General features: G+C 37.7%; 4 protein-coding genes across 5 annotated transcripts; 2 read left to right on the forward strand and 2 right to left on the reverse strand.

The window, feature by feature from the left end:
* Window positions 1-5392: 5392 nt before the first annotated feature.
* Window positions 5393-8130, reverse strand: LOC408701 (protein phosphatase 1H). The gene is made up of 6 exons (XM_392237.7): window positions 7521-8130; window positions 7169-7426; window positions 6871-7088; window positions 6517-6787; window positions 6170-6429; window positions 5393-6094 (listed from the first exon to the last, which is right to left on the reverse strand). The coding sequence occupies exons 1-6, from the start codon at window positions 7704-7706 to the stop codon at window positions 5839-5841; spliced, it is 1449 nt and encodes a 482-aa protein (XP_392237.2). The 5' UTR covers window positions 7707-8130; the 3' UTR covers window positions 5393-5838.
* A 251-nt stretch (window positions 8131-8381) lies between these two features.
* On the forward strand, window positions 8382-11429 carry LOC725009 (putative uncharacterized protein DDB_G0282133). 2 transcript variants are annotated; one of them, XM_026439302.1, is made up of 4 exons: window positions 8382-8609; window positions 8724-8897; window positions 8991-9123; window positions 9251-11429. In XM_026439302.1, exons 1-4 carry the CDS (start codon window positions 8574-8576, stop codon window positions 10888-10890), a joined length of 1983 nt encoding a protein of 660 aa, XP_026295087.1. In that variant the 5' UTR covers window positions 8382-8573; the 3' UTR covers window positions 10891-11429. The 2 variants fall into 2 exon arrangements, with proteins under 2 accessions (XP_026295087.1, XP_001120911.2); XM_001120911.5 differs by having other exon boundaries at window positions 8383-8609; window positions 9239-11429.
* A 5303-nt stretch (window positions 11430-16732) lies between these two features.
* On the reverse strand, window positions 16733-18514 carry LOC100578514 (keratinocyte proline-rich protein). The gene is made up of 2 exons (XM_003250463.4): window positions 18363-18514; window positions 16733-18009 (listed from the first exon to the last, which is right to left on the reverse strand). The coding sequence occupies exons 1-2, from the start codon at window positions 18384-18386 to the stop codon at window positions 17335-17337; spliced, it is 699 nt and encodes a 232-aa protein (XP_003250511.1). The 5' UTR covers window positions 18387-18514; the 3' UTR covers window positions 16733-17334.
* Window positions 18515-23725: 5211 nt separating this feature from the next.
* Window positions 23726-25058, forward strand: LOC725089 (cuticular protein). Its single transcript, NM_001174142.1, has 2 exons — window positions 23726-23763; window positions 24324-25058. The coding sequence occupies exons 1-2, from the start codon at window positions 23749-23751 to the stop codon at window positions 25056-25058; spliced, it is 750 nt and encodes a 249-aa protein (NP_001167613.1). The 5' UTR covers window positions 23726-23748.
* Window positions 25059-27228: the final 2170 nt, after the last annotated feature.

The raw sequence follows: 27228 nt of genomic DNA on the forward strand, positions 1-27228 counted from the left end.
GTAAAATCGGCGAACGACGTCCCGACGGCCCTTTCCTCCCCCTCCCCCCACTACGAGTAATCCTCGTAGATTGGCGCGGCGCAATAATTCGTCCTCGGTATCGGCCTCGTGGGAGCACGAGCCAGGGTGGGGGTGTTAAACGACCGATATTTTTTTCCCCCTTCTCCTCGAAGCGGCCACCTCGATTTGTTGCATGCCTTACCTGTCGTGCATCCTATCTTGCGCTCATCGTGCCGGTCGCAACATTTTCTTTATGCGCCGCCACCTTTATGCATCGTTAAAACAGGCGGCCGCGCCGCGCCAGTAGTAAAACCGCAGTAAATCGATGTATCGTTCCGACGATGCTTGAACGTGGCAAAGGGTGAATGGGAAGCGGGAAAAATGAGAGAGAGGCGAGCGAGAAGGGAACGAGGGGCGAACTTTTGCCAGGCCGGTGGCGGTAAACGGACAGGAAATCGTCGAATTTCTTGAAATTTTCCATCTCGTTATTTCTTTAGAAATTAATTCGGAGCCGTCCATCCCGGCGTAGACACGAGCGGATCGTCGCCGTTGTCGTGCTTAGCGAAAGATTCGTTTGAACGTCGTCGACGATCGGAGAAATTAATACGGCAAACAGAAGTTTTCGTTCGTTCGAAGAAAATTACGTAATAAATGAAAAGATTCCTTGTGCGAGAGGGGGAGTTAGACGACTTAATTAAGACACCTCCCTTTCGTTGATCCTCCTACGTCGAAATTTTCGTCGTCCATTCTTCCGGAAGACATGACAGAGACGGGCAAGAAGCGGAGAGGCAAACACGGAATAGCCGTGAACGCAGGAAGACCGGAAGGTGCTTCGAGGTAGCGTAAACAATTGCCAGCACAATTAGGAAACGTTTGTCCGTCTGTGTTTATCGAAGGATCCGTAACTAGCTTAGGTAACACCTATCCCATTTAGCTACTCGGAGCTACTTCGGGCTCGGCCATGCGGACAATCAAGAGAGAAATTGTTATTATTGCGTCTTATGAAACATTTATTTTTCTCGAACGATCGATTATCAATCGATTCTCATCGCTGAAATCGTAAATAACGTTCGATGTGAGTACGTTGTTGTGCAATTTAATTCGTTATCCGGTAAAAATCTTTTTACCGGGTAAAGCTTTTACCGCGAATCAATCGTTTATCCTTATCGTAAATTGTTTCGTAATCAAATCAATTTTTATCTACCTTTGAAGAAGGAATGGAAGTTAATCGAATAAGTATCTCATGAGAAAGAAACATGAGAATTTATCGGATTAACGAGCTTGTATCCTTCAACGTTCGGAGAAATTGGATTTGGATCAATTACAGCTAAACGCTCGGCGTCTGTATAAAGCGGATATTTTTCATTCTTCGTGATCGACAAAGAACAGAATCGTTGCTTTCGGTCGGATTGCTAGACGGATTATACGATTACAAGTTATGTCAGTGAAAATGGAGTTATTGAGCATATGCCATGGAAGAACTTGCCCTGACGTACGCTAATTTGATATTGGATAACCGTTTCCGCCCTCGAATAGACGCCAACTCCCGAAGGCGTGCAATATACACGCAATGTGATCTTGCTTTTGTCAAAAAATGCGTTTCTGTATTAAAAAGAAAAAATAAAAATGACGACTATCCATCTAGCTTTGAATTTGATATAGCAAATTTTATCAAAGGATGTTATTATAATTTTTAATGAATCATGATGTTCCAGAATTATAATTTTTATGTTTTAAACAATACGCGTGTATATAACGTTAAAACGTTTAAATGCAAATTATTTTCTTTTTGAAGAATGATGTTCCAATGTCTACGAGCAAATAAGGCTTTCGCATGCAACATTATTCTTTATTATTTCACAGGAAACATCTGTCATTATCTTAATTTGTTCGCCTGTCGCGGACATTCCTTTCCATCTAGATTTATGGCGGAAAATGAGAACAGTTTTCAAAGGAATGTGGAAGCCTATTTCCGTACAAAAGGCGAATGCATTGATAAAAAAAAAAAGAAAAAAAAAAGAACTTAATTTAGTTCAATCTGTTCGTTTCGGATAGGTATAGGTGAATGCATGTGGGCCGACATGCGGGTAATCATTCTACTTTCCCAATCGCTGCGGATACAAATTTTTTTAGAGAATCCTCACTGGTCATCCGACTCGTTCTGTAATCTGCAGAGGTTATAACGGACCGGCCATTATCTCTGGAAGGAAAAAAAAAAATAGTTAATGGTTGCAAAAAATTCATGAACCAAGCGAGACAGGAAGGAAAAAGGAAAAGGTGGAAAGCTGTCTTTTTTACTTTCCTTCTTCCCCATTCATCTTTCGCGTTACTTCAGTCTCGATCAACTTTTATATTTCGCTCTTTTTTATCGTCGTTATCTTAAAACTTCAACAATTTTCTTGAAATCGAACGATTGTTTCTTTGTTTACGGACAATCAAACACAGATGTACAATATCGATACAAAGAGGAGATAAGGGAAAGATTGTTTTATAAAAAGAAACTTTCTTCGTACTCAAATAAATTATAAATCTAAATTGACCGATTTTAAACGAACGAAGTATTATGCTGAAATATAGACCGTGAAGGTATTAACAGATCCGAGCATAGAACTGGTCACATAATCCCTTGACGGCAAACTTGTCGCATTATCCGTTGCGTCACGTTCGGCAACTAGGCGTTAGTTTCCAGCCAAGGGACATTAGGTTCGGAGATGCTAAGAGAGTTGACAACAGTCACTGGAGGAACTAACGAGGAGAAGTTGACTTCGATTCTTGAAAAATACACGAGACAAATTATCGACATGTTTTTACATTCCCTATAAATTTCGAATATGTCCTCGTTTAAGCAAGAATTTTTTAAGCTCGAAAAATTAATAGGCACTATTCACATAAATTGAATTAGTTGTTCGATCAAAAGGAACGTTATCGCTTCTCCAATCGGAACGTTTTATCTCTGTGACATGTATCTACGTTAAATGAAAATTCATACATCAAGTTTTAAGGTTTAGGAGCGTGTCATGCCGCGACACGACACGCATGATCGATGTACGAACACGGCCGTTGACGAATGTTTTATACTATCGTTTAATTTGTACTTTTACTTTTAAATTAGAGCCGACTTCTAGTTCCACGTTGCAGCAATGAAAGGTAGATACATCATGTCCTATCGAAGGAAGCCATCAATGGCGTAACCAGGAAGCCGTCCAAAGTTCTCTAACGATGATGTATCGAGGCTGTACGAGACCCCTAACTTGCGGCCATTCCGATACACCGTAAGTTACCGTTTCTTTCGCTCTTTCTTTCTTTCTTTCATCTTTTCTTTCGCCACCCCTTGCCCGGGAGAAGCATAACGTCCCTTGGTATCTTTCGAGTTACCATCGATGATGATCGTGACAGATAGCCTGTCATAACTCGCTGGCACGAAAAACGTATCCACGCTCTGACGTTTGCTAAAAAAAAAAAAAAGTGACGTATGTCATTTTTCTTTCTTTCTTTTTTTTTTTTTTTTAATTCAAAAGTAGACCATGAATTACGTCGGTCAAATTATTGTGCCATGCCATCAAATATTTTCTTCGATAAAAATTAAATTTAAATTACATTTTATATTAATATATTTAAAATATTAGGATTTTCTTGTTTTATTTTTCTTCATCTATATCGATTGAATATTTGATACTTTGTAAAATACCTGTTTACATATTTTTTGTAATATAATAAAAGCATTTAGCAATATAAATCATTAGCCTAAACCGCGTCGAAATGATATTTTGGAAAAAAAATGGAGGGATGAAAATTTGGATGGCTTATGGCAAAGAAGAGTTTGAAAAACTGTCAAGTCAAGCTGCGGCGACTTTTTAAAACCGAACGATGCTAGGGTCAACGGGGAACTGTCAGAGTAGCTTTAGTTTTCACAGGCACCGCGCGTATTCCGCATGGAGGAGAGCACTTTCCTACGGTGATTCGCGACGCTTTTTATCTTTCTGCCCTTTTATGCTGTCGCTCTTAGTCCGGAACGACATTGGTGATGCATTAAAATTCATCTGCACCTTTATTGCCGGTCGTTTCATAGAAATTTCAGGACGTTATCTTTTCGTAGCGTCAGCTATAAAGGATATACAATTCACACGTTGAATATAATAATATAAAATCGTAACTGGAATTCGAAGAAATTAAGATTAATAATTTTAAAAAGTAAAAAGATAATGTTTATATTAGCCTTTAACTAATAATTCTGATGAAAACAGAATGTTACCTTCCATTTCGCTTATGCGCTATAATTAAATTTGTGAAAGTTGACTGTTTGGAACACTGTGCCATCCCAACGACGTGAAAATGCACTTGCCCCTTTAAGTGCCTAAAGGGTTTCCCTGCATGCTTTTCCTCGTATATGGAAATTCATATTTTTACGTCATCCATTATACACAGAATATTGCAATGTTGCGAAAGAAATTTTAATGTCAATTTAACGTTCATTTTGAAATTATTATCGGATCACCTTTATTCGAAAGAAATTGATTCCAATTTTTAATATAAGTTTTACACGTACAGTTTACAGTACGTGTATGTATAAATAAAAAAATATTTTAATTGTTAATTTTATCTTAAACGTTACATTTTTTTTACATATATTATCTATATATATGCGTATTTGAAAACAGACAAAATTTTCACGAACAATTTCTTATAAAATATTAAAAATTTTAAATTATTTATATACGAATATGAAAGAAAGTATATTCCTAGTTTAAATTAGGCGCGACGCATGCGCACTACGATATCCTATAAAAGCGTTTGAAAATTTCAAATTTCATGATCAAGTTGAAACGCGTCGTGTCGGTGTGAAAAATTTGCAATATTAATATAAAGTTCGTATTAAAATATCGTGAAAATAACTCGCATAATCGAATAATCGTGTGAATAAAGTAACGTGTAAAGTTATAGGTATATAATATTGTGAATATATAGTGAAATAAGTGAAATAATGAAGAAAATATTGGTAGCCTTTCTTCGTAGGATGGAAATCAACATGTAAGTACAAAAACTTTACGAATAATTTTATTTTATTTTACAAAATAAGTAGTATTGAATATATCAATGAGATATATTTCATGAGTAATTTAAAATAGAAGTAAAATATACTTATAAAATTAAATAAAATAAATTATTTAAAATAAGTTCAAATTCATTTAACTGAATACAGTATAACATTTATTAAATTTTTTAATTACACTGAGTACATCAGAATATATCAAAACAGATTATACAAAGATAAGATAATTAAATTTTATTTTTTTTATTGATCTATTTGGATCAATTTTATAATTTTATATATATATATGTTTCAATTTAATTATGTATTTTAAAGTGAAAATAAATATAAAATAGACAGGTATTATCATTTAATGAAAAGTATATTTATAATAAGATTACTTTTTGTACAAATTTTTTCTACTTTACTTTCTTTACTTTGTTCATGATATACGTAATTATGCACACAATTTAAAAATTATACAGATTTTATTTCTACTTTGGATGCTGCATAATATTAAAATTAAGATACTTACACTATATTCAACATTCTACAATTGGAATGTTCTGTTAAATAATAATGGCATTCTTTAACTACACTTTTAAAAAGTGGCAGTATACAATAAATCACTCTCCAAAAAAAAATGTTAGATAATTTTAAAATTTAATATAAATATTATCTGTTAAAAGCAATGTAAAAAGCAACAGTATTTTGGTGATTAATCTTCATACTAGTTCATGAATAATATACACTTGATCTCAACATTCCTACTTAAACATAAAATCGGTTTCTACAATTTTGATTATCTATTATACAGAATTATTGACAGATATGTGTAACGAATCCATAGAATATCTTCTTTCTTGTTGTGTTGTTTTTAACCACTGTTTATGTTCACACAAATAAGGGTACAATGGTACCACTAAGACACTGATATCATCAACTGATGCCATGGGTGAAAATTTTTCATCCGTTTCTTCAAGATTTTCTGATTTACCAACCCAAGCTCGTCCAACTAATCTACCACGTGCTGCTTGTACCAATTCTTGAGCACCCATTGTAAGCCTGTAACAGAAATAAAATTTCGTAATCTCTATTTCTAATATAGTTTCCAATTCTTATAAAAAATATAAAGAATACCTATATTCTAATGATGGATTATCAGGAGCGAGTGTTTTTCTAAGTATATTCGCTGCCGTTTTATCTGATACAACATCCCAAAGTCCATCTGTAGCTACAATAATACAGTCACGTTCTGTGAGATTACAACTATCTAAATTTATAGATTGCACTTCAGGTTGTGATGACAGGAATGGTTTTATATTAACTCCTGTACTGGCCGCTTTTAAACCATGATCTCCGAAACCACGCGTTACTCCTATAGTACCCATTACTCGACTCTGTATGATAAAAGTTGTACAAAAAAATTATGTTTATGTCAACTATCTCTCGTAATCTTTCTAGTCTTAAGAATGTTGTTTATTTACTCTTTTTCCGTGTCCAGAGATAAGAGGTAGCTTTAAATCGGAAATTGTCAATACTTTATATGCCCAACCAGTCATATAAGGTTCTCTATACAAAACCATAGATCCTAATTCTTTTTGCAAAGGTCGTTTTCTAAATTCAAGTGGTGTGAAATGACCTTTCAATAATTCGGTACTTCTTAGAAAACCTAATGCTCTGACGCGATTCGATTCTGAGTCAGGAGTATGATCTCTTGTTAAAGCACGTTGACTTTCTCCCAAAACTAATACAGCTCTGTTAAATTATGTATTTGATATTAATCATTTTAATATATATACTATACAATTCATATCAGAAATAATTGTTGAAATGTTCACCTTGAATCGCCAGCACCTGCAGCATATAATCTACCATTCAAAAATAAAATGGTAATTGCTGTGCAACCTCCACCTCCTCCTTGAGCTTGTACTTCTACCATTTGATCCATTTGTCTATATGCTAATTCAATAGCACCAATTACTAAATCTCTTCCTTTTATAAGTTCATCTTCATCTTCATTTAATAACATGTTACCAGGTATTGCCATTAATCTTCCCTATAAATTCCCAATATATATTTAAAAAATACAAAATGAATTATAATTAAGATAGACAATTATGAATAAAATTTTTTTACAAGAATTATCCTATGTAAATGTAATCTTGCTGTTAAAGCTACTTGATAACCAGCATGTCCATCAAACATAGAGAACATGACATAAGGCAATGTAACATTAACATCTGCTAGTTTAAGATCTCCTCTAGTTGCAGATGTTTGGTCTTCATTCCATGTACTTTTTCCAGCATTTATGCATTCTGCATATCCAGCACACCATGGTAATCGACTTAAGTCTCTTGGAACTATAATTGGTCTTACTCTATGATCAGCACTTACCTATTAATTATATAAATAAATGATTTTATTACTGATTATAACATTATAAAAATATATTTTTATATTTTTATATTTAATCAATAGCAATTCTTACTTGAGTTTCTTCTGTTGTTAATCCTAGAAAACTAGGTCTACTATATGGTTTATTTTCTACTTCTGTAACGATATTTAAATTAAGATAATCTGTTACTGTTTCATTATCTGAATCAGTAGGATATTGTAGGCCAAGTTCACTTCCACCCACAACATTCATTAATACTGATTTAACTCTGTTCAACATTTTTTTTCTTTGCTATTTATAAATACAAGAATAAGAAATATAGTATATTATAAATCTATTAGACTTTATCATAACACATATCTTGGAGGGAAGATATGACTTCCTATCTTAGTAATTGATTCTATTTTACTTTTTATCAAAAGATGTGAATTCACATCTATGTACAACATTAGCAATGAGAAAGTGCAAAATTTTAATTGCTAATTTAGTTATCTGTTATCTGTCAATTATCAATCACAAAATTAATTCCACACTAAGAATAATATTCTTATAATCTCAATAACACTATTTAAAAATAAAATACTTATATAATTATACTTCGGATTATTCATAAGTCTGTATTCTCTTTAATTGGTATCATTTTGTTGACAAATAGTTGTCAACAATAAGATAGGTTATTTCCTGACATGAGTAGCAGGTAGCTGTTTTACCATGAACAACATATAACCTAGATTTCATATCAAATATTTTTATATTTCATGCATTTAAGGTTTTAAAATTTTTTAACTATTTATTTAAATAGAATTCAAACATCATCAATATAGCATAGAATAAAATTATAATTTTAAATACATTGATACATATGTATTGATAACATAAATAAAGCATCTGTCATCTTGATATTGTATACAAATCTATTGTATATTTTATCTATGATTTTGAATATTGTTTCTAGTTTTGTAGTAATACTACATAATGTTTTCTCAGTTTGATGTTTATATTGATATTACTGGATTTGTCATATTAAAAGAATGGAAAACAGGCAATATTTATAATATATAATAGAAATTCGATGACATTGTGTGTCATTTGTATGAATTGTTTATAGAAATTTAATATATATAAAAAATATTTCATAAATTAAACATGTCAAAAGCAAAAAAAAGTGCATACAGTAGTGAGGTAATTTCTATTATATTATTTATCTTTTATTAGTATTCAATAAATATATATCCATATATTTCTGGTGAATAAATATTCATTATAATTTATAATTAATAAGAAATAACATTTTAGGAAGGTAGTAGTTCGTCCGGTAGTTCTTCTTCATTATCATCCGATGAAGAAGTAGATGTTAGAGATTTAAAATCAATTAAAGAATATTTGTCAGATCGTAGAGAATTAGCTAGGCAACTTTTCAAATCTGTTAAAGCTGAAAAAATACGCATGATGTTGCCTCAAACATTAAAGGTATATTTGTTTTTTCCATCATATGATGGATTAAATAAATTGTTAAGAGAAATACATAATATATGATATAGTTCATATAATTATCCCTTTCAGAAAATGGATTTTGGACAATTAGAAAAATGGTGTGCTAATGAATTAAGTGGTATGTCCAAAAGCCGTATATTATGTATTTTAAATGGAAAACCTATGTTAGAATCATCAGATACAAGTGAAACAGATGATTCAGGTATAGTGATAATTATGCAATTTAGAACTAGGACATATAGTAATTTAAATATATTATATTATATTTATTGTTATAAATATATTATATTTAAATTACATTATTTTCATAACAATAGGACCTTCTTTAGAAATTATCTCAGATACCGAAGAATGGTTTACTGATGAAGATATATCTAAAAAGGATGAAGGTTCAAAGACACTTAAAGGAAAAATAAAAAAGGAAAGAATTAAACAAAAAGGGAAATCTCAAATTATCAAAAAAAATGATAGTAAGAAAGTTCCTGATAACACTTATAAAAATGTACAAGTAAAAAAGGAAGATGATACAGATAAAAATAAAGAAAAAGAAGCTGATAGTTTATTAGATTTATTAGAGTTAGAAATGCGCGCAAGGGCAATAAGAGCATTGATAAGAAAAGAAGAAGATATAATACCAAATACATCTAAATCTGTGACAGATAATGATATCTCAAATAAAACTGCTGCAACTGCAGCTGAACAAGATGAAATAAAAGAAAAGGAAAATTGTAGAAGGCAATTGGAAAGAATTATTAGTGCTCAGCAAAATAGTGCTGAAGATGAAGATGTGGTATTAGTTGTTCAACCAACTCCAACTATCGAATTACTCTCTAGCGACAGCGAAGGAGAACCTCATAGTGGAGTACGTGTAAATAAAAAATTACAAAATGAACGAGTTATAGAAAACGAAGACAATATTAATCATATTGAAAATAGAGATTTAAATAATGTACATAATATTAATAGTATAGAAAATTCGAAAGAAGATAATATAATAAAAAGTTCAATAGAAATTCATCAAGAAATAAGTAGTACGCAAAAAAATGATGTTCTTAAACGTATTCATAGCAATAATGCACTTCATAAAGATAATCAATCAAAATCTAGTAGCAAAAGGCGGAAAACAAAGAAAAAATCGCATATAAAAGAACAATCAAAAGATATAACTTTCGAAGTAAACGCGCAAAGTAATGTTAGTCAAAATGTAATAGATATAAAAAATAATGATTGTTCGAATGTAAAATTAAATGAAAAAATTAACGAAAAAGAAGAAAATAATGTTAAACATGATAATTCGTCATCACCGAATAAACAAAACTCCATCGAAACGTTAGAAATATCGAGCAAAGTAGTTTTAGATGAAGAGAAATCTATAGATTTAGACGAGATAATCGATTTAGATAATTATTGCGACGATATGGATGATATAGAAAGTAACGAGAATGATAAAAATAATCAAATTGTAGAAAATAAGCAATCGAATCCACAAGTGGCAGAAAATTCTTCGCAAAAATCCAATGCGACCGAAACTTGGGCGAGTCGTTACTATCAGACAGACGATGTTCAAAGTGTGATAAAAGAATCAAAGATTCAATCGGAAATTCGTAAACGATTACGCGAACGTCAAAGACTTTCTAAACTTAATACATCTCCTAAAAATCCTCCGTCATCACCACCTACAATAGACACTACTAATAACAAAGTTACAGAGAAACACCCAATGGGATCGGTTGACGAATATTTGGCTTTAAAACACACTGCCGCTACAAGTCTTACTGATAGTAATTGTGGTTCTAACACAATGAAAGACAAAGCAGATATAAATAGATCAATTGAAAACGATCTTGTCTATTCTAAGAACCAAAAGATTGATAAAGAAAGTAATTTAAGTGATAATATAAATATCGACGATACGGTTATTACAAAACATGAAAAGATAGTTAATACGATAAACGTGAATCCCGGTTAATATAATTCTTCTGTATATCTATTACATTATATTAATAATATTTACATTAATTATTGTATTTATACGTAAACGAAGTTATGAAAGTTATAGCATTATGAATACTGTCTTCCAATAATTCAATGTAATATCAATTTTGTACAAGGTTTTCTTATTATTTAAAGTTTAATAAATTGCAAATTTTTTCTTCCAATTATAAAAATTACAAAAAAAGGAAAATAATTAGAAAAAGAAAGTTGATTTTGGTTTTAATTCATTAATAGAGTTACGTAGGATTTAATTATATTTTATTAAATAGAAATGTAGACTTAAATTAGTTAATAAATCAGTTTCTATAAAAATATTTATATGTACGAATTTTAAAATCGTTGTGTAATAAGTGCCTATAAACGATGAATTTCATTATATAAATGAAAAAAAAGTAATTAATAATTTTTTGATAGTGGCAACATTGAAAGCAATTTTTACACATGGATGCTATCTGTTACATCATTAGTTATAATCGCTATCTTATCGCTTTGTAAGTCGTGATTTAAAAATAAATTTAAAATATGATAAAATCCAAAGAATTATAATTCAAAATCATACCTATTTTTAATAATTGGAAATAATCAAATTTAACACTTTATATTATATTAAATCATTTTTACACATGTATACGTATGATTTCTTTGTTACGATTAAAAAATAAAGTCATACGATTGACGTTTCATCTATTTATTATTATCAGTGAGATTATGTCTAATCATGTATCTTTTTTTTTTTTATAAAAATACTATCACTTAAAAGATGGTATATCAGTTAAAGATGAATACATGACTCACACTCATACGTTACGTATACAAATTTTTTATATCTTACGATATTTTATAATCCAATCATTGCCTTTTGTACTTTCGTTTCTCCGATTTTTATCGTTCGAAATAATGCGAAACAATTACCCGTTCTTCACTTCAATTCTCTCTTTATAAAATCGATACAAATCTACGTATATTTCTTAACTTTTTCCAAGTTTCAAAATCATATATGTAGGTAAAACAAACAATTCCTTTCATCGGTATCCATCCAAAGCCTTTACTTTAACTTTCAAAGAAAAAAGTTTAAATAATGTGAAAAAAAAGTGGTAAAGCTAAGAAAAAAAAGGGGAGAATAATATAAATAATAATAAATAGGTTTTACGCACGAATAATTTATTACGATCGAAACGAGAACGGGAACGGAACGGGTTGCGGCGCGGAAGTAAAGATCGAACATTCAGTTATTCAGTAGTGCACTTGTAACGCGTAAGCGACCTAGGAAATGCACGGATCGGTGTTCACGTAATCTCATTGACTTTGTAGGCTCGCCTGCGAATGCTGCGGAAAGCATTACGTTCGTAGAACACGAACACCGATCGAAAAGATTTTTCAAAAGCACGACTCGGCACACGGAAACTTTCGATCGGTTCGATGGGTGGTTCCGGTCCCGTGAAACTTGGAAAGTTTCTCCGCGACGATGCAAATACGAGATACGAGGAAGGGAGAGGGAGAGGGAGAGGGAGAGGCCGGTAACTTTGTATAGGAGACAGAAAAGCCGATGGTACTCTCTGCATCATGCGAGACAGATTGTTGACAAAGGTTCGAGCGGAATTTAAATGAGTATAATCCTGCGCCGTGTTGCGCAACACCAGGAATTTCTAGATGGTGGTCCACTTCCGATGAAAGTTGCATTTACAATTCCGCGACACGGCGCACACCGGTTAATAGGGCGATAAATTCAGATGTCACCGTTGCCACTACTCTTTTTACAAGGATTTCTCAGATCGAGTACGCACAATACTGATATACTAGTAGTATTATATTATACGCGTTTATCTCTAAATTGTGAATTTCTATTTATGCTTTGTTATTAATAATAACGCGAGGATTTGACGCGGTAGATACGCGGAGTGGAAATACCGTTGAGACAGATGATATAATAATTAAACAGAGAGATTAAAAAGTAATTTGCCGTATTAAATGGATTATTCAGAGACGTGATATTAATGCAAATAATAAAAGAGAAACTAAAAGAGAGATATTCTATGTATAAATAGCGACGAGCTCTCTAATTCTCATTTTCAATAATGTTAATTAAACCGAGGAGAGGGCATAACGATTCGGTGTTATTTTCCACGTGGCTCCTCCTTTTCCCCCGGGAATTCGATAAAGTTTTATCAAGGAGAAACGTGGCTTAGGCGTTGGAAGTAATTTGTCGCACCCCTGTGAAATTACGGTCCAGTAATTACGATGAAGTTACGATCTTATTTTACTTACAACTCTGCCTCTCTCATTAGGATTATGGTGTAAATCGGAGGAGAAGTTCCTCGTTAACGTTACTTACTTAAAATATGCTCCTCGAGCATGTCAATATTATTCGAGTATTATATTACACTGCTCGTGCTTTTTTCCACGCTGTTTCACGCCACTCCATCCATCCAATTTTTCCCCAATTAATTTAACGTTTTCTTTCGTTTTGCAATGCAATAAAGGGGGGGAGGGGAGGGTGAGGAGGCGGGCAAGTAAAACGCAAACTCGAGGCGGCATACGTGTTGGCAGAACCAATATTAACGTATCGTTGACGATCATTTCTCGTGCAAACAAGCTTGTCTATCGACGAACGTGACGGATCGTATGGAACGAAGGATTCTCCATACTCCCTTCACGTTGCGATGCGACCGTCTGCCGCCTTTGGAATGCCACAAATTTTTCCCTAACTCTACGCGAGCGAAAAAGAAGTGGACGTGGAAAAGTAAGAATGCATCATTAGACGTTGTCGAAGTTACGCCGAGGAGTTTGCGTCGATTTTAAAAACATTCGAGGAATTCATTTCCGCTCGCCGCTTTCCCGCGAGCTTAAAAACGATATCGCCTTTGCAGATATACTTCCGGGGTTATGGATGTATTATAAATTTCCATTTTCCACGGATATATATATATATGTACGATTCCATTTGGTCGATTTTGTTGACACGTATAGCAAGTTTTATACGTTAGAAAGTGAAGGGGAATATCAGAAATGCATGGGCTGGCTGGCTAAGGCAAATAAGAGAGATGTTTCGTCATATATCGTGAAGAAAACGAAAAGGAAAACCGAAACAGGAAGAAATAAAAGATCGAAATATTTCTTCATACGTGTAGCAAACTCGTTCGAATTCTTTACGTTACGTTATTATATCGTACGTTTAGAAACGTAATAACGTTTGCCGATAATAATCACGAAAATCATAGGCTTTCGCGTTCTTTTCTACAGTCGAAACGAGAAGGCTAGCTCTTTTATTTTGACGTTGTGAAACGTTTCCCTCCAATTCGAACATCGCTTTCGAATTCAATCATACTAATGACATTTCGACTGCTATTCTTTTTACGCGCGTCTTTAATGAATCGTAACGAATGACAAAAGTGGGACAAAAGTGTCGTGGAAAAAAAAGATGGATGTAAAAAGAAATAGTTACGTTAATCCGCGTTTCGTACAAGGCGAGTCTTTTCTTTTATCATCCTCGTTCCCTTCGCGATGCATATGCAAAAAATTCAGCTCGCTCCATATTAATGAAACTTGGAATCGTGTGAATTAAAAGTTGAATCGAATCTCGGCGCAAAAAAAAAACAAAGGCTGTCCCGTCTAAAATCGAGCAAAATGGCGGAAATAATAACACTCGGAGGAGATTGTTCCACGATAACGTTATATCGCAATTGGTGCGTGTAGAGTGAGAAGCTCTTGACGCAACGCTCCGATTTCCACGATGTGTATATATTTAGAATAAAAAGTGATGCGAACGTGGAGCTACCTTCTTACACTCGTTCTCCCTTCCGATATTTCAATTCCTGACAGAAGAGACACAATAGAGATTGATGCAAGCGCCAAGTCACGATTCTTCGCGTTGTAGAACGAAAAGGAAAGGTGAATGTAAATAAAAAAAAAAAAAAGAAAAAGAAAAAAAGAAAACGGAAAGGAAAATAAGACATTTCGTTCCAAACCTGGTTGCGTAACACAGGTAGACGCGTCTACTTCAAACTGCGGCACGTTCCGATTTCTCGGAAACGCCTGATGTTCGATGATTTCGCGCCAATTTCTGGGGAACGAGGAAGCATGAAAATCGCTTATGTGTGTGGCGCGAATAAATAATTGGGAATATATAGATACACACGCATATACATATACATATACGAGATTCGAAAAATAGGAAACGGAAGAGCAACGAATTTTAGAAAGATCGATGTACAATTTCAATGTTTTGTAAAAGTAGAACAAAAAGATTTATCGATCGAATTTTTTTTTCTTTGTCTAGTTTGATGAAATATACTTTCAATTATAGGGTGCGAAATGTTTATAATCTTATGGCTCGTAAAATGAAACATTGCGTAAAAGATATCGGAAGCATTACTCACAGTCAATGATACCTTTCTAAAAGTTAGTTACGAGCGAGCTTCTGTAATATTTTACAGGCGTCGATATTTCATCGTGTTATTTCGCTCGGTTAACGCGAAACAAACAAATATAATACACGAAAAAGGAAGAATACGTTTTCGAGAAAAGAATACGTATACGTTCTTTTCAATCGAGAGAAACGTAATTTATGCAATCGACGATACTTTGAGACCAATGTATATATATTGTCGTGTCTGCATCTTTCTGTTCCTCTTTGCACACGAACGCCATTCACATTCGCTGATCTAAGAAATCTCTCTCGTTCGCGCTCTCTCTCTGTCTCTCTCTCTTGTATAAACTTCCTAGATCATTAAGTATGATTATCTTGCTTTGCCGCAAGTTAAATAACATGATTTGCTAACTAATCGTTCGTGTGTGTCTTCGTATATGGAAAAATATCGATAAGCAGGCAATTATATATACGAAAACTAGTCGGATAAACTTGGTTAATTGTATCTTAAAAATACGGTAAATATTACGTAATAATTTTTGCTCCAGCGCGATTTAACAAACTGGTTTTCAAATAAAATTCGTGCCTGTCTATTTCTCTATTTGTAAGTATTTGATCGATCAAAGTAATTAGACGATTAATTTTCATTGCAACATTATCGTGTTTACGATCGATTATTTCCTCACGATCAATTCGCTCGATAAATCGTGCGATCTATTATTCATTTCGCCTGTTTATTTTCTGTAAATAGACGATAATCTATGCAGTTCGCGAAGCAAGTAGATCGATATAATTTAATCGATCGATGGCCGATCGAAACGCGATTGTACAGGTTGATCGTGGACGATTGGACAAGGTCGATAGAGCGGATATTCGCAGAGGGCATTCGTCAATGTGCCAAAATTGTCGTAAGCACGTTTCCTTGTTCGAATCCTGGCGGATTCGCTGAACCAAGCAAACCGCAATCGCGTACGATACGCCTCTGTAATTTCGTGCGCAACGTAACGAACTTGCGTCGCACACCGCGACGCCTACAAAATACCCTCTTCTACCCCAGATTTTAAAATCCGTTTATACGGATTCTGGGGTCACTTTCAGTTTCTACCGGGCCAGGAGATTATCGTGCGCGCGCAAAGGGAAAACGAACGTTGCACGCGGAAATGAAATCAGACTAGGCGGAAAGAGGGTTCGGCTGTGACGTCGATTTTATTTTGTCCTATTCGTTTTTCCATTCCCCTCCCCCCTCTCGAGACTTATTCCCGCAAAGTAAATATAATATTCGCTAAAGCAAATATTTTTTTCTAAAATTAAATTTCCCGTAGAAATAATAGAATCGTCGCGGAGGCGTGGAAATTTTTACGAAATAGCCGACGAATAGAGGGGAGCGGGGAGTGAGGGATGGGGCGTCGAGAACATCAAGATTGCTCAAAGAGAAAATGCACGCGTCAAATAATAATGCAATACGGATAATTTTTATGCAGATCGACGTTCGTTTCGTTTCCCCTTTCTATTAATTCGCCGCGCTAGGCGTTACGCAGTAGATAGAAAACGTATAGATCGTATGATATATCTTTATCCCGCTGACAACTTCGGTTACAGAACAGGTGTACCTCCGTAACGTAACGCATTAAACGGTGAAAGTCTCGATTCCATCCGATCGCGTAACCCGTCAAAGCGATTCTCCCCCTCCCGAGCAATCTTGCAATGTCTCCTAACATTATATAATCGGTTTGTTTGTTATGTATAAAAAAATATCGCTTTATTCGTTCATAAAAAAAAGAAAAAGAAATAAACATATCGTACAATAAAATACAATTTGACGATGTTGGGGATCACGGATGATGAATACAATATTGGTACATTTCGACCGACGTCTAACAAGGTACACTACGTTTCCTCGCCGATCGGTCCTGTTCACGTTCACGACCAGCAAACCAGTCTCGAATGATTTTGAAGAAGAAAGAATTTACGAAAGAATTACCGTGTCTCGTCCCGATCGACGAACGAAACGTACGAAAGTGAAAGACTACGATGCACCGCCGAGTCTTTGGTTCAGTAATGTTCGTGACCTCCGAAACCGCCTCCGAAATCGTGGCCGCCGCCTAAGCTGAGCCCACCTTCGAATCCTCCGCCGCCGAATCCTCCGCCGAATCCTCCTCCGTGCTCCTTAACTATAAGCGGTACAGGCTCCTTCACGACCACAGGCACCTTGACAGGGTAGGGCACTGGTTTTGGTACCGTGACAGGCACCTTGACCGGCACCTTGACCGGCAAAGGTACTTTTATCGGCACTTTGACCGGCACCTTGACGGGATACGGTACAGGCTTCTCGACCGGGTAGGGCACATGCTTCTCGACCGTGACCGGGTAAGGTTGGGGCACGTGGACGGGGACTGGCTTGTCGATCGGGACTTTGACCGGCACGCTGACCGGGACGGGTACGTGTTTCGTGACCTCAACCGGATAAGGTTCGGGCACGTGGACGGTCTTTGTGACCGTGACTGCCTTGATGTGATCGGTGGATATGTGCTCGCCTCCCAATCCGCCTCCCAATCCGCCTCCGAATCCTCCACCTCCGCCGCCGAAACCACCTCCGAACCCGTGATCGCCCAAGCTAAGCTCCAACCCGCGCTTCGTCTTCTCCTCCTTTGGTTGAGCGCTCGACTCCGCCGTTTTTTTCGTCTCCTCGGCCATGGCCGAGAGGACCAGGCCGCAGATAAGTAAGATCTGAGGAGAATAAATTATGGGTTATTAAGTTTCGCTTTCCCATTTTCCCATTTGGGGGAAAGAAGATTCCGTTAGAAAAGAAGATGGATCGGAATTTAGGAGAATTTAGAACGGGAATGATGGATGGAAAGGGAAACTTGGTTCTGTTCGAGTGGAAGTTGGATATTATTTTCTTTCTCTACGAGAGAAATCTTCACCGATTCTTTTATCATTGCTCGAGCATCGATTTTAATCGATAGATGTCGAGGATGATAACGAGCACGCTCGAATTTTCACCGGTTTTACAGGTTTTGTTTGCGCGGCGAGTGGAGGAACGGGGAGTTGAAGTGGCAGGTCTTACTAGAGCTACTCACTTTCAGCTTCTCTGTGCTGTTCATGTTGGCCGACAGTGAGCACACTGGTCCCACGATGGTCTACCCTCGCTTTTATAGGGGACGCAACGGCCAGTCCAACGGCCAACTCGAGCGTGCCGATGAAATTGTTGCGGAGTAGGAAGTTAAGGAGAACGAAAGGAAGAGAACGACGCCATGGACGACGCTTTCCTCCTCAGTCGGTTGCCTTTTGTCAGCCAACATTTAACAAGTCGATACGCGTTTCCTTCAATTTCTTCCCTTATAATACTCCTCGAGCTTTCGAAATCTCGTCCTCAGCTTTCAACAAATACAAGAGAGAGACTTCTTCGGGACGCTCTTCTCTCTCCCTTCGATTCATAATTTCGCTCCCTGCTCCTCGAAATTTTAACAAGCGTTTCAAAATACGCGATTAAATTTTCGGGAAAGAAAATTTCCCGATCGAATTTCAACCCTTCGAATTTCCTCGGAATCGTAGAACGATCGACTTTAAACTTTCTCGTCACTTATCTTACGATTCCCGTGCCGAGCGGAGTTTTCAATTACAGGATGAACCATCAGAGCGAACCGGAGCAACTAATACGGATTCAAGTTCGGTGTCTCTTTTTAATCCGATTACTTCTCACAATACGTTCCTACATCTCTGTACTCACATCCCCGAGAGGGGTTCATTAATATTAAGAGCTTAATTAAAGCGAGAAGCGAGTTATTAGGACTTCTCTAGGACCGGGGGTATTCAAGTTACATCCTCCGGTATCCTCGCACCATCTTTTTTCTTCTTTTTTTTTCTCCCCCCCTACCATTCGAGAAGGAAGAAACTTTTCTTCCTGCCGACAAACTTTTTTTTTATACGTCTATCTATACCTGTCTCCGTGCAATATTAACTTATACATTCCATCTCTCGAAATTTCTCTCTCTCTCTCTCTCTTTTTTCTTTTCCATTTGAAATAAAACGTTTCTCACATAACTCGGTATTAAATTCGCTTGAAAGCTATCTTTAATAATTTTTTTTTTTTTTACCTCGGCACGAAGTAAGTATTTCAAAATGAAATAGTGACCGCGTCATCGATTTTCAACGACGAGAGATAGGCGACGATAAAAAAAAAAAAAGAAGTCTTATATTCTCGAAGGAAAGGCGAACTATGCTCTCGAATCGACCGTCGTAACCGGATCTATTCGATAATATATCGATGAAACTCGAGAGAACGTTCGTATTCGCGGTTGATTCGGGGAGAGCGTGGAGAGAGATATTCCGCGTTTGCAACGATTTTTGGTTATCACTCGTAACTCCCATGGGCGCAGTTAATTTCCGAATGACTTTGTACCACCATCTCCCCTGTTCGCCGGCATTAGAATATCCCCTCGTATCCATGGTTTATCAGGCTTATCGGCCGGGAATAAATTTCCATATATCTGAATTTGAATCTCCATATTTGAATCTGAAAATATTGATTTGACTCCTAGCCGGGCGCGGCGTGATGCGTTTGGACGGGGGAGGATTCGATTGGGGGGAGGAGGTTCGATCCGAGCCGGATGAAAAGTGAGAGGAAGATGTTTGTCGATAGTTTCTGTCTCACCTTCCACCCGGATTAAATTGTTTTCGATGAATTTATAGTGATTTGCCGCGGTCGCAATCTCCTCGGACTAGAAAGCGATTTCCATGCGAGAACGAAGTTTGTCGATAGAAGTTCGATAGAATTCCGCGCGTCATCGTGGACGTGAAAGCGATCGGATGGGATTTTGCTGAAATTTATGACACGTATCGTCGTTCCGATACACACCCTGGCCTGGCCAGGAGGGGGAGGGGGAGTCGGGTCGAAGACGAGCGCCGAGTGACGTAACGAACCACTTTAATTAGATGATAGAACGTCACTACTCTGGTAATTGCGCAAACCGCACAGTGACTGCGGTCCGCTTGTTTCTCGTCTCGCAGTCTCATTTACCGAATTTGAAACTAATAACACGGGTCGGCGGAGCCAGTTTGACCAATTTCCCTCCCGTCGATAATAATTTGGCACGTATCGCGCCGCCATTACCTTAGAGCCTTTCACCTCTTAATAATTAAAACGAAAGGTGTTAAGATTTGTAAAAAATGCGATCTCCGCACTTTCTTCCGCGCTTCTCGTTCTTTTAATCATTCTCGATCGTCGACGAATACGTAATTACGTCTGTCCCATCTGTTTTTTAAGTCGAGTCGCGAGAAATTCGAACGCGTAACCCAAAAAAAGAAAAAGAAGAAACGAAATATTACGAAATTGTTTTTTTTAAACGGAATCTATTAGATAGATCTTTTATATCGATTTTCATCTTTACAGTATTACGTACACGGAACTTTGTTAACTAAGTGCTCGAGATCGCATTACGTGTGGGATCCATTATCGTGTATGATATTTTGTCCATATTATTTCTGCAGTTCTTGCTTTCTAGTAATCCGCAATTTACAACGCTATAAAATTATGTAAACGTTTGCGCATTATGTTTCATCTGGATAACCGATACTCCGCGAATATTTTTATCGTCTTAATTTCTCTCCTCTCCTTAGATAATTATTTTAATGTCAATTTATAATTATCATTTAAAAGAGCACGAAGGATATTTCGTATTTCGCGGACACAGTCCCAGTGTCATTTCGCGAATTCTTTCCATCCCCAAGAATCCTCCCAAGAATCCTCCCAAGAATCTTCGATCCCGGAGATCGCGAATCGAACTTTGTATTCACGCGCCACAGTTACGGAAATGCAGCCTAAAGAGTACAAAGTAAATCCCCGTGGTCGAGTAGCGTGGAGGCAGACGGTAGGAGCGGAATTTTCGCCAAGTCTGCATTTCTGCTTCACCGACCGCAAACGTAACCTTATGCAATAATCGGAAAGGCTTTCGAGTCGGGCAGACTGTGGTTCTCATGAATATATGGATGGATGTTCTCGCTCAAGGTGTTTATCAAGCCGTTTTCTAGTTACGGCCCTTCCCTTTTACGCCCTTTTTCGCGACCTCCCCCCTCCCTTCCTCCGCAAGCAAACATAAATTGAAAGAAGAAGAAAAAAGAAAAAAGATATTTCCCTCCTTTCGCCGATTTCCCTTTCACCGTCTCTTATACCTTCGTCTTCCTTTATTCTATCTATTTGTTAAATGATTTGGATGACTTTTAATCTTCGTTTACATTACGAATCCGATAATCTAACCGGTCGCTATCGGTTATTTTAATCTAATAATCTCTCTAGGGTGAAAAATTATAATTGATATAGGAAGATATATATATATGGCGCCCTTTACCGAATTAACGTTCAAGATAGATCGCCGTTTCAACTCGCGGAGCAGATTCATTTTTTCCCGCTGTGCAAAAGCTACGCTTTCTAGCATATTCCCATATCTGAAAGTGGTTCCTAATTAAATCGAATAATTTCGCAAACCCGGTTAAAATATTAGCTAGCGTGTCAAGAGTGAGAGTCGCGTATAATGTCAAAGTATCTATAAAGTGATTATAAAACTGGTCCTGGTGAAAAAGGTCCGCCGGGGGAAAATATCGATGCGTTCGTTAGTATTCGTTATTAATTACCAATATGGGCACATCCGCACACACACAGACTCTCTCCACTCTTTGGAATCGAAGACTCGTTTTTCACTGGAATCCGATTCGATGATCAGGATTATAATATATCACGATCGATCCGCCGTAGATATAAATCGATTATTTAAATGGGAGGCCAGAAAGTTGGAAATCAATCCGACGAATCATCGGAGAAGGAAGAGAAGATTAAAAAGATTCGTGTTTTCGTATACGTACGAATTTTTCCTTTCCTGAAAATTAAATCACCTGTTGCTCGAAAGAAGCTTAAAAACTATCCTCGGTATATACATTTTCTTTTTATTATCCATCACGAGTTTAAAAAAAAGATGGGATTAGAAACCCGAGGAAGATGGTAACGAGTCGGGCGACAATGGTTTCGTTCACCGTGACGCTTATAACAACTTCCTTCGCGTATCGCGCACTTATCTTCCTTCTAATTAAGCATCGAGCATCGAGCATGATGCCGGGAATATGATTCAATTAAGTACATAACGCGCGCGTGTCAGACATAAGAGGTGAAAGTTTCACAACGATCCCTTTGTGAATCCGTCCCTCCCGAGTTATTACAATACATTTTCCTTATTTAATTTACCATTGTCGACGGAAATCGACGAAAAGCCGGTGGCGTGGCGTGATTAATTACCGTTCAGCTCGATATCGGGGAGCGTGCGCGAACGCACACACAAGTCCCTTCCCTTCACGAGGATAACGACCCCGATCATTTTCACCCGATGTTACGTGCACACGTTCCCAAAAAAAAAAAAAGAACTTTCTGTCCCGAAAACCTTTCTTCGAATCTCGTCGTAGCGAATCAAATTTCGCAGGAATAAAAGATTGGAAGAAGGAAATACACGAAAATATCCGCGCATAATTGGTCATCCGATCGAGTTTGCCGGAAAGGAACCTTTACGATCTCACGGCGACGTTACACTCATATCAATTACGTAAACCGTTTTTTTTTTTTTTACAAAAAATACGCATCGGCATGCCACGAAGCCTCGTTAAGACGTTTAATCCACGGATTAAGTTTCCTCGATCCGATCGAAGAAGCAATTTGCCCCGATCCAAATTCGTTCCAAAGCGGACACCACCTCGTGACGTAACGCTTTTTACAATACCCATATCGAGCACGCTTGGAAACACGCTGAGTTAAGAGAAAGAAACTGGACAATGCGAAAGTAAAAGAAAAAAAAAAGAAAGAAAGAAAGAAAGAAAGAATGTTTCCTTTAAAGAGATCTCCTACACGGTCTCGAAATATCCTTCTTCCGCCCGATCTCGAGAGAGGAGAGATCTGAAAGAAATCGGTCTGAAGAGATGGTTGCGTAAGAGATTCGGGAGGCTCGAATCGGAATTACGTCCGGAAACGATTTTACGAGGCACGAGCCTCGGAGGCGAGGTACAACGTCACTCCTCGCCACTCCTTCCCCGAACGAGTGAAAGAAAAAGAAACCGCGAAGAAGACCGGGCGATCGTTGAACGGTAAATTGCACGGGGGCTCCTCCTCGCCGAACGAGTGAACGGGCAGGCTCTCGATACGAAACGAAACGGTGCATCAAGGGGGGTTGTGTTACGCGTTGCGCTACGTATCCGGGGATCCGGTAGTGATCAACCAGCCCAGTCGATAGCCCGTGGGAAAACGGCTTAACGCCGAACGAACGCCTTTGGAACGGTGGCGGTGGCGGTAGTCAACAATCGGTCCACTTTAACTCGTCGGTGGACGAGTAGGATTTTCCGGGGAGTGGGCCAGCAGCCACGGCGAAAGTGGCGGTATATATGCCAGTGATTGGTCCGTTGTAGCTTCAGTGTGCACCTTCGAACGATACCATGAGCACTCCGCAGGTGAGCTCTGGGGTTCCCCCCCACACGATACTCGTCGCGTAGATTGTCGTTCGCACGGCACAGAACAAAGGGATACACAGATAGAGGCAGGGTATTACGTAAAGGGTGGTGGGTAAGCGGAGAAAGTTCAGACGCGCGGTTTCGCATTGTCGCGAAATATTCCTTTTTTTTTTCTTTTCTTTTCTTTTTCTACTTGCGAAGGGAAGGGAAGAAAAGAAGATTTTATTTCCTATTGTTCTCTCCCCGTTCTGCACACCACTTCCACTATATCGTTACTTACATACGTGTAGGTGTATTTCAAAGGAACCGCGGTTTCTCCGTTTACATTTCTCCGCATTACAGATACCGTATTACGATTAAAACTTACGTTATTTTTCTTATTTATCGAATCTCGCCGCTTTCACCGCGCGCTTTCTCCCAATAGAATATTATAGTTTTTTTTTTTTTTTTTTCTTTTTCGAATAAATAAATCACATGGTTCGGTGGAAACACACGAGTTTTCCCAACGCGTGGAAAGAAACACCGGTAAAAATCGGTAAAAATTAACAACACGTTTCCAGAAGCTCATAATACTGGCCCTAGTGGCGACAGCCCTGGCCGGCGATGCCAAGGAGACGAACACGAAGCCGGCCGTGGCCGAGACGAAGGAAAAGAGTAAGCGAGGATTGGAGCTGAGTCTTGGGGGTGGCGGAGGGCTGGAGAGTTACGGCGGGGGCCTGGAACACGGTTACGGCGGAGGTTTGAGCCTAGGTGGTGGCCTCGGTGGAGGCCTTGGCGGAGGTCTAGGTGGAGGATTCGGCGGCGGTGGCGGCGGCGGCGGCGGAGACGGAGGCCGCATAACGGGCATCACGATCCACAGAGAGAACCAAGTTCGTGTACCCCAACCGTACCCGGTCGAGAAAAATGTACCTGTACCGTATCCAGTCCCGGTTAAAATTCCCGTGGAGCGGCCAGTCCCGGTGCACATACCGAAACCGTACCCAGTCCCTGTAGAGAAGACGGTCCCAGTTCCAGTGGAGAAACCGGTCCCGGTACCGTACACCGTGCCCGTCAAAGTGCCCGTCAAGGTGCCTTACCCGGTCAGCGTGCCAGTAAAGGTCCCAGTCGCGATCGAGAAGGAGGTCCCTTACCCAGTCAAGGTCCCCGTCGTCGTCAAGGAGTCATATCCAGTTCTGATTAGCGGTGGAGGCGGCGGAGGCGGTGGTTTGGGAGGTGGTTTGGGAGGTGGTTTCGGAGGTGGACACGGGGGTGGATTCGGAGGTGGACACGAATTGTCACTCGGGTTACATCATTGATGAACAGCGCCGATTTGCGCGGTTATTCGTCCACAATTTTGTATTTGTATATATAACGATTATATTTTTTTATGGAAAATAAATATTAAATTATTAAACGGTGTTTCTACTGGTCGTGTTTATTGGCTCCGATCACTACCTAGAAATATTTTCAATTGTCAATTGGATTAATAGATTTTCCAAGCTTGAAAAACTCTTTTATACGATATGAAAAGGCGAATTTGGAAATTTTCTTTTTTTTTTTTTTTTCATTAAAATATTGGATTTAAATTGGATTCAGCGTTGAACGTTTTATATAAATTATTTATTTTATCGTTTGTCAAGAGATTAACCGTGTTTCTGATATTCTCAGCTTTTTCACAGTTCTGTAATATAGTATAGATGTCGATATATATTTTTATCGCAATTCGATAACGGCTTTTTAAATGATATTCCCCTTGTTTTACTTCCCCTTTTAAGAGAAACATCAAGCAAATTCGCTATTCGCTCAATGTACATTTCTGTAGGAAATCTTCTGTGGAAAATCGTGGCGGAATGCGCATTATAAATTAAATTACGATTCTCATTTCTCATCCCGGAATATTATTTAATTCATATTTTTGCCTCTCTTGCCTCTTTTATATTTGTTAGATATCATCGCTTTATGGCATGAAATAATTGAAATTTTTTGTTCGAATTCTTATACATTTTCTAACGAAACAATGAAACTTTTGTTTCACAAAAAAAGCATTTAATTAATTTTTGGATTTTCCCGCAAACATTCGTTATTTTTTTTTTTTCAAAATTTTCGTTACGACTATAAATATATACATTTAATTTCCTGCACGTAACAAAAATTCCTTAAAAAGCTTTTATTTCAATCGATACTTTATATCATTAACTGCATAAAATGTACGTATGATTCAATTTTACAAATTTAAAATGTATCCTGGAATAACGTTCGTTAATGAAACTAACAAAACATATTACATTACAGGGAACAAATGTTGTTTACGATCTCCTGCTTGTTACGGAATCGTCGGTTACTAATTAATGACAGGTACGTGCACTCTGTTCCATTAATTATAAACATATTTCGATTTCCGTCGTTCGATTAATGTCGTACATTGAAAAGGCGCGAGTACAGACACCGTCTGTCATCGAACACGCACGGAACAACTCTCCTTCCATCCGTCGTTCCACCAAAATTTGAAGAAATTTCTTCTTCATCTTCGCCACGTCTTTACTTTTACTCTCCGCAGTTTATACGTTAAGTGCGGATAAGAAGAAAGGAAGAGCCTTTTTTCTCGAGACGAAACGCGTAATCGTCGCGACGTCTCGTCAACGTTTGTCGTCACCGCCTCCACATCCGGCGCTTTAAACGACGCGATTCGCTGTTCGCGGTTCGTTAGCCGCATCCTCTCATCGTGTCTGGAACGCGAAACGCCGATTTCTCGATGTACACCGGTTAATAACCGAAGAAACTGTGGCCTCGCGTGAACGGAGAAACTGTGGTCCGACTGTGGAACGACAGAGGCCAACTCGTGAGATCACGCGCACCGGAAGCAAGGTAAAGGTCAAGACAATTTTTATTCCGCATCCGCGATACCGCTTCCTCCGAGCTTCTTCGTTGTTTAGATGGCAACTTAACGATGTTTGCCAGTAATTTTATTTCTAACAGTTTACAGAGCAATCTATATAAATATGTCGACGTGTATACACGTCAACCTTCGTTCCTCTTTCTCTGTCCTCTTTGCTTTTATTCTTTCCTTTTTTTTTTTTACATATCAGTAAATATTCCGTGGAAAAAGTTTCTCAAACACCAACGAGCACCAATCAGATAACAGATCTTTCAGTTTTATATATATATAGATATATAAAAACATCCTTATCGTTTTGTAATTTGCGTTGTCCGAGTTCACTTCTGCGAAGTGAAAGTCCCCATTTATGTGGATCGATCCATCGCGCAAACGTTTCTACAAATCGAATCGGACGGACGCGCCATTAACATCGGCTTTCATCACTTTTTATTTCTGCTTCTCTTCGCTACGCGGACAAGATTTGCGTACGTGCATAACGGGTTGAAGCATAAATTTATTCGCGGTTACGTTCCAGCCACAGGCGGGCGGGAAGGAGGGGGGAGAGGCGACGATCATCGACATTTCGCGGCTAATTACGAACGTTTCGATGC

This window comes from Apis mellifera, linkage group LG2, assembly GCF_003254395.2.
Source record: "Apis mellifera strain DH4 linkage group LG2, Amel_HAv3.1, whole genome shotgun sequence".
NCBI classification, from domain to species: Eukaryota; Metazoa; Arthropoda; class Insecta; order Hymenoptera; family Apidae; genus Apis; species Apis mellifera.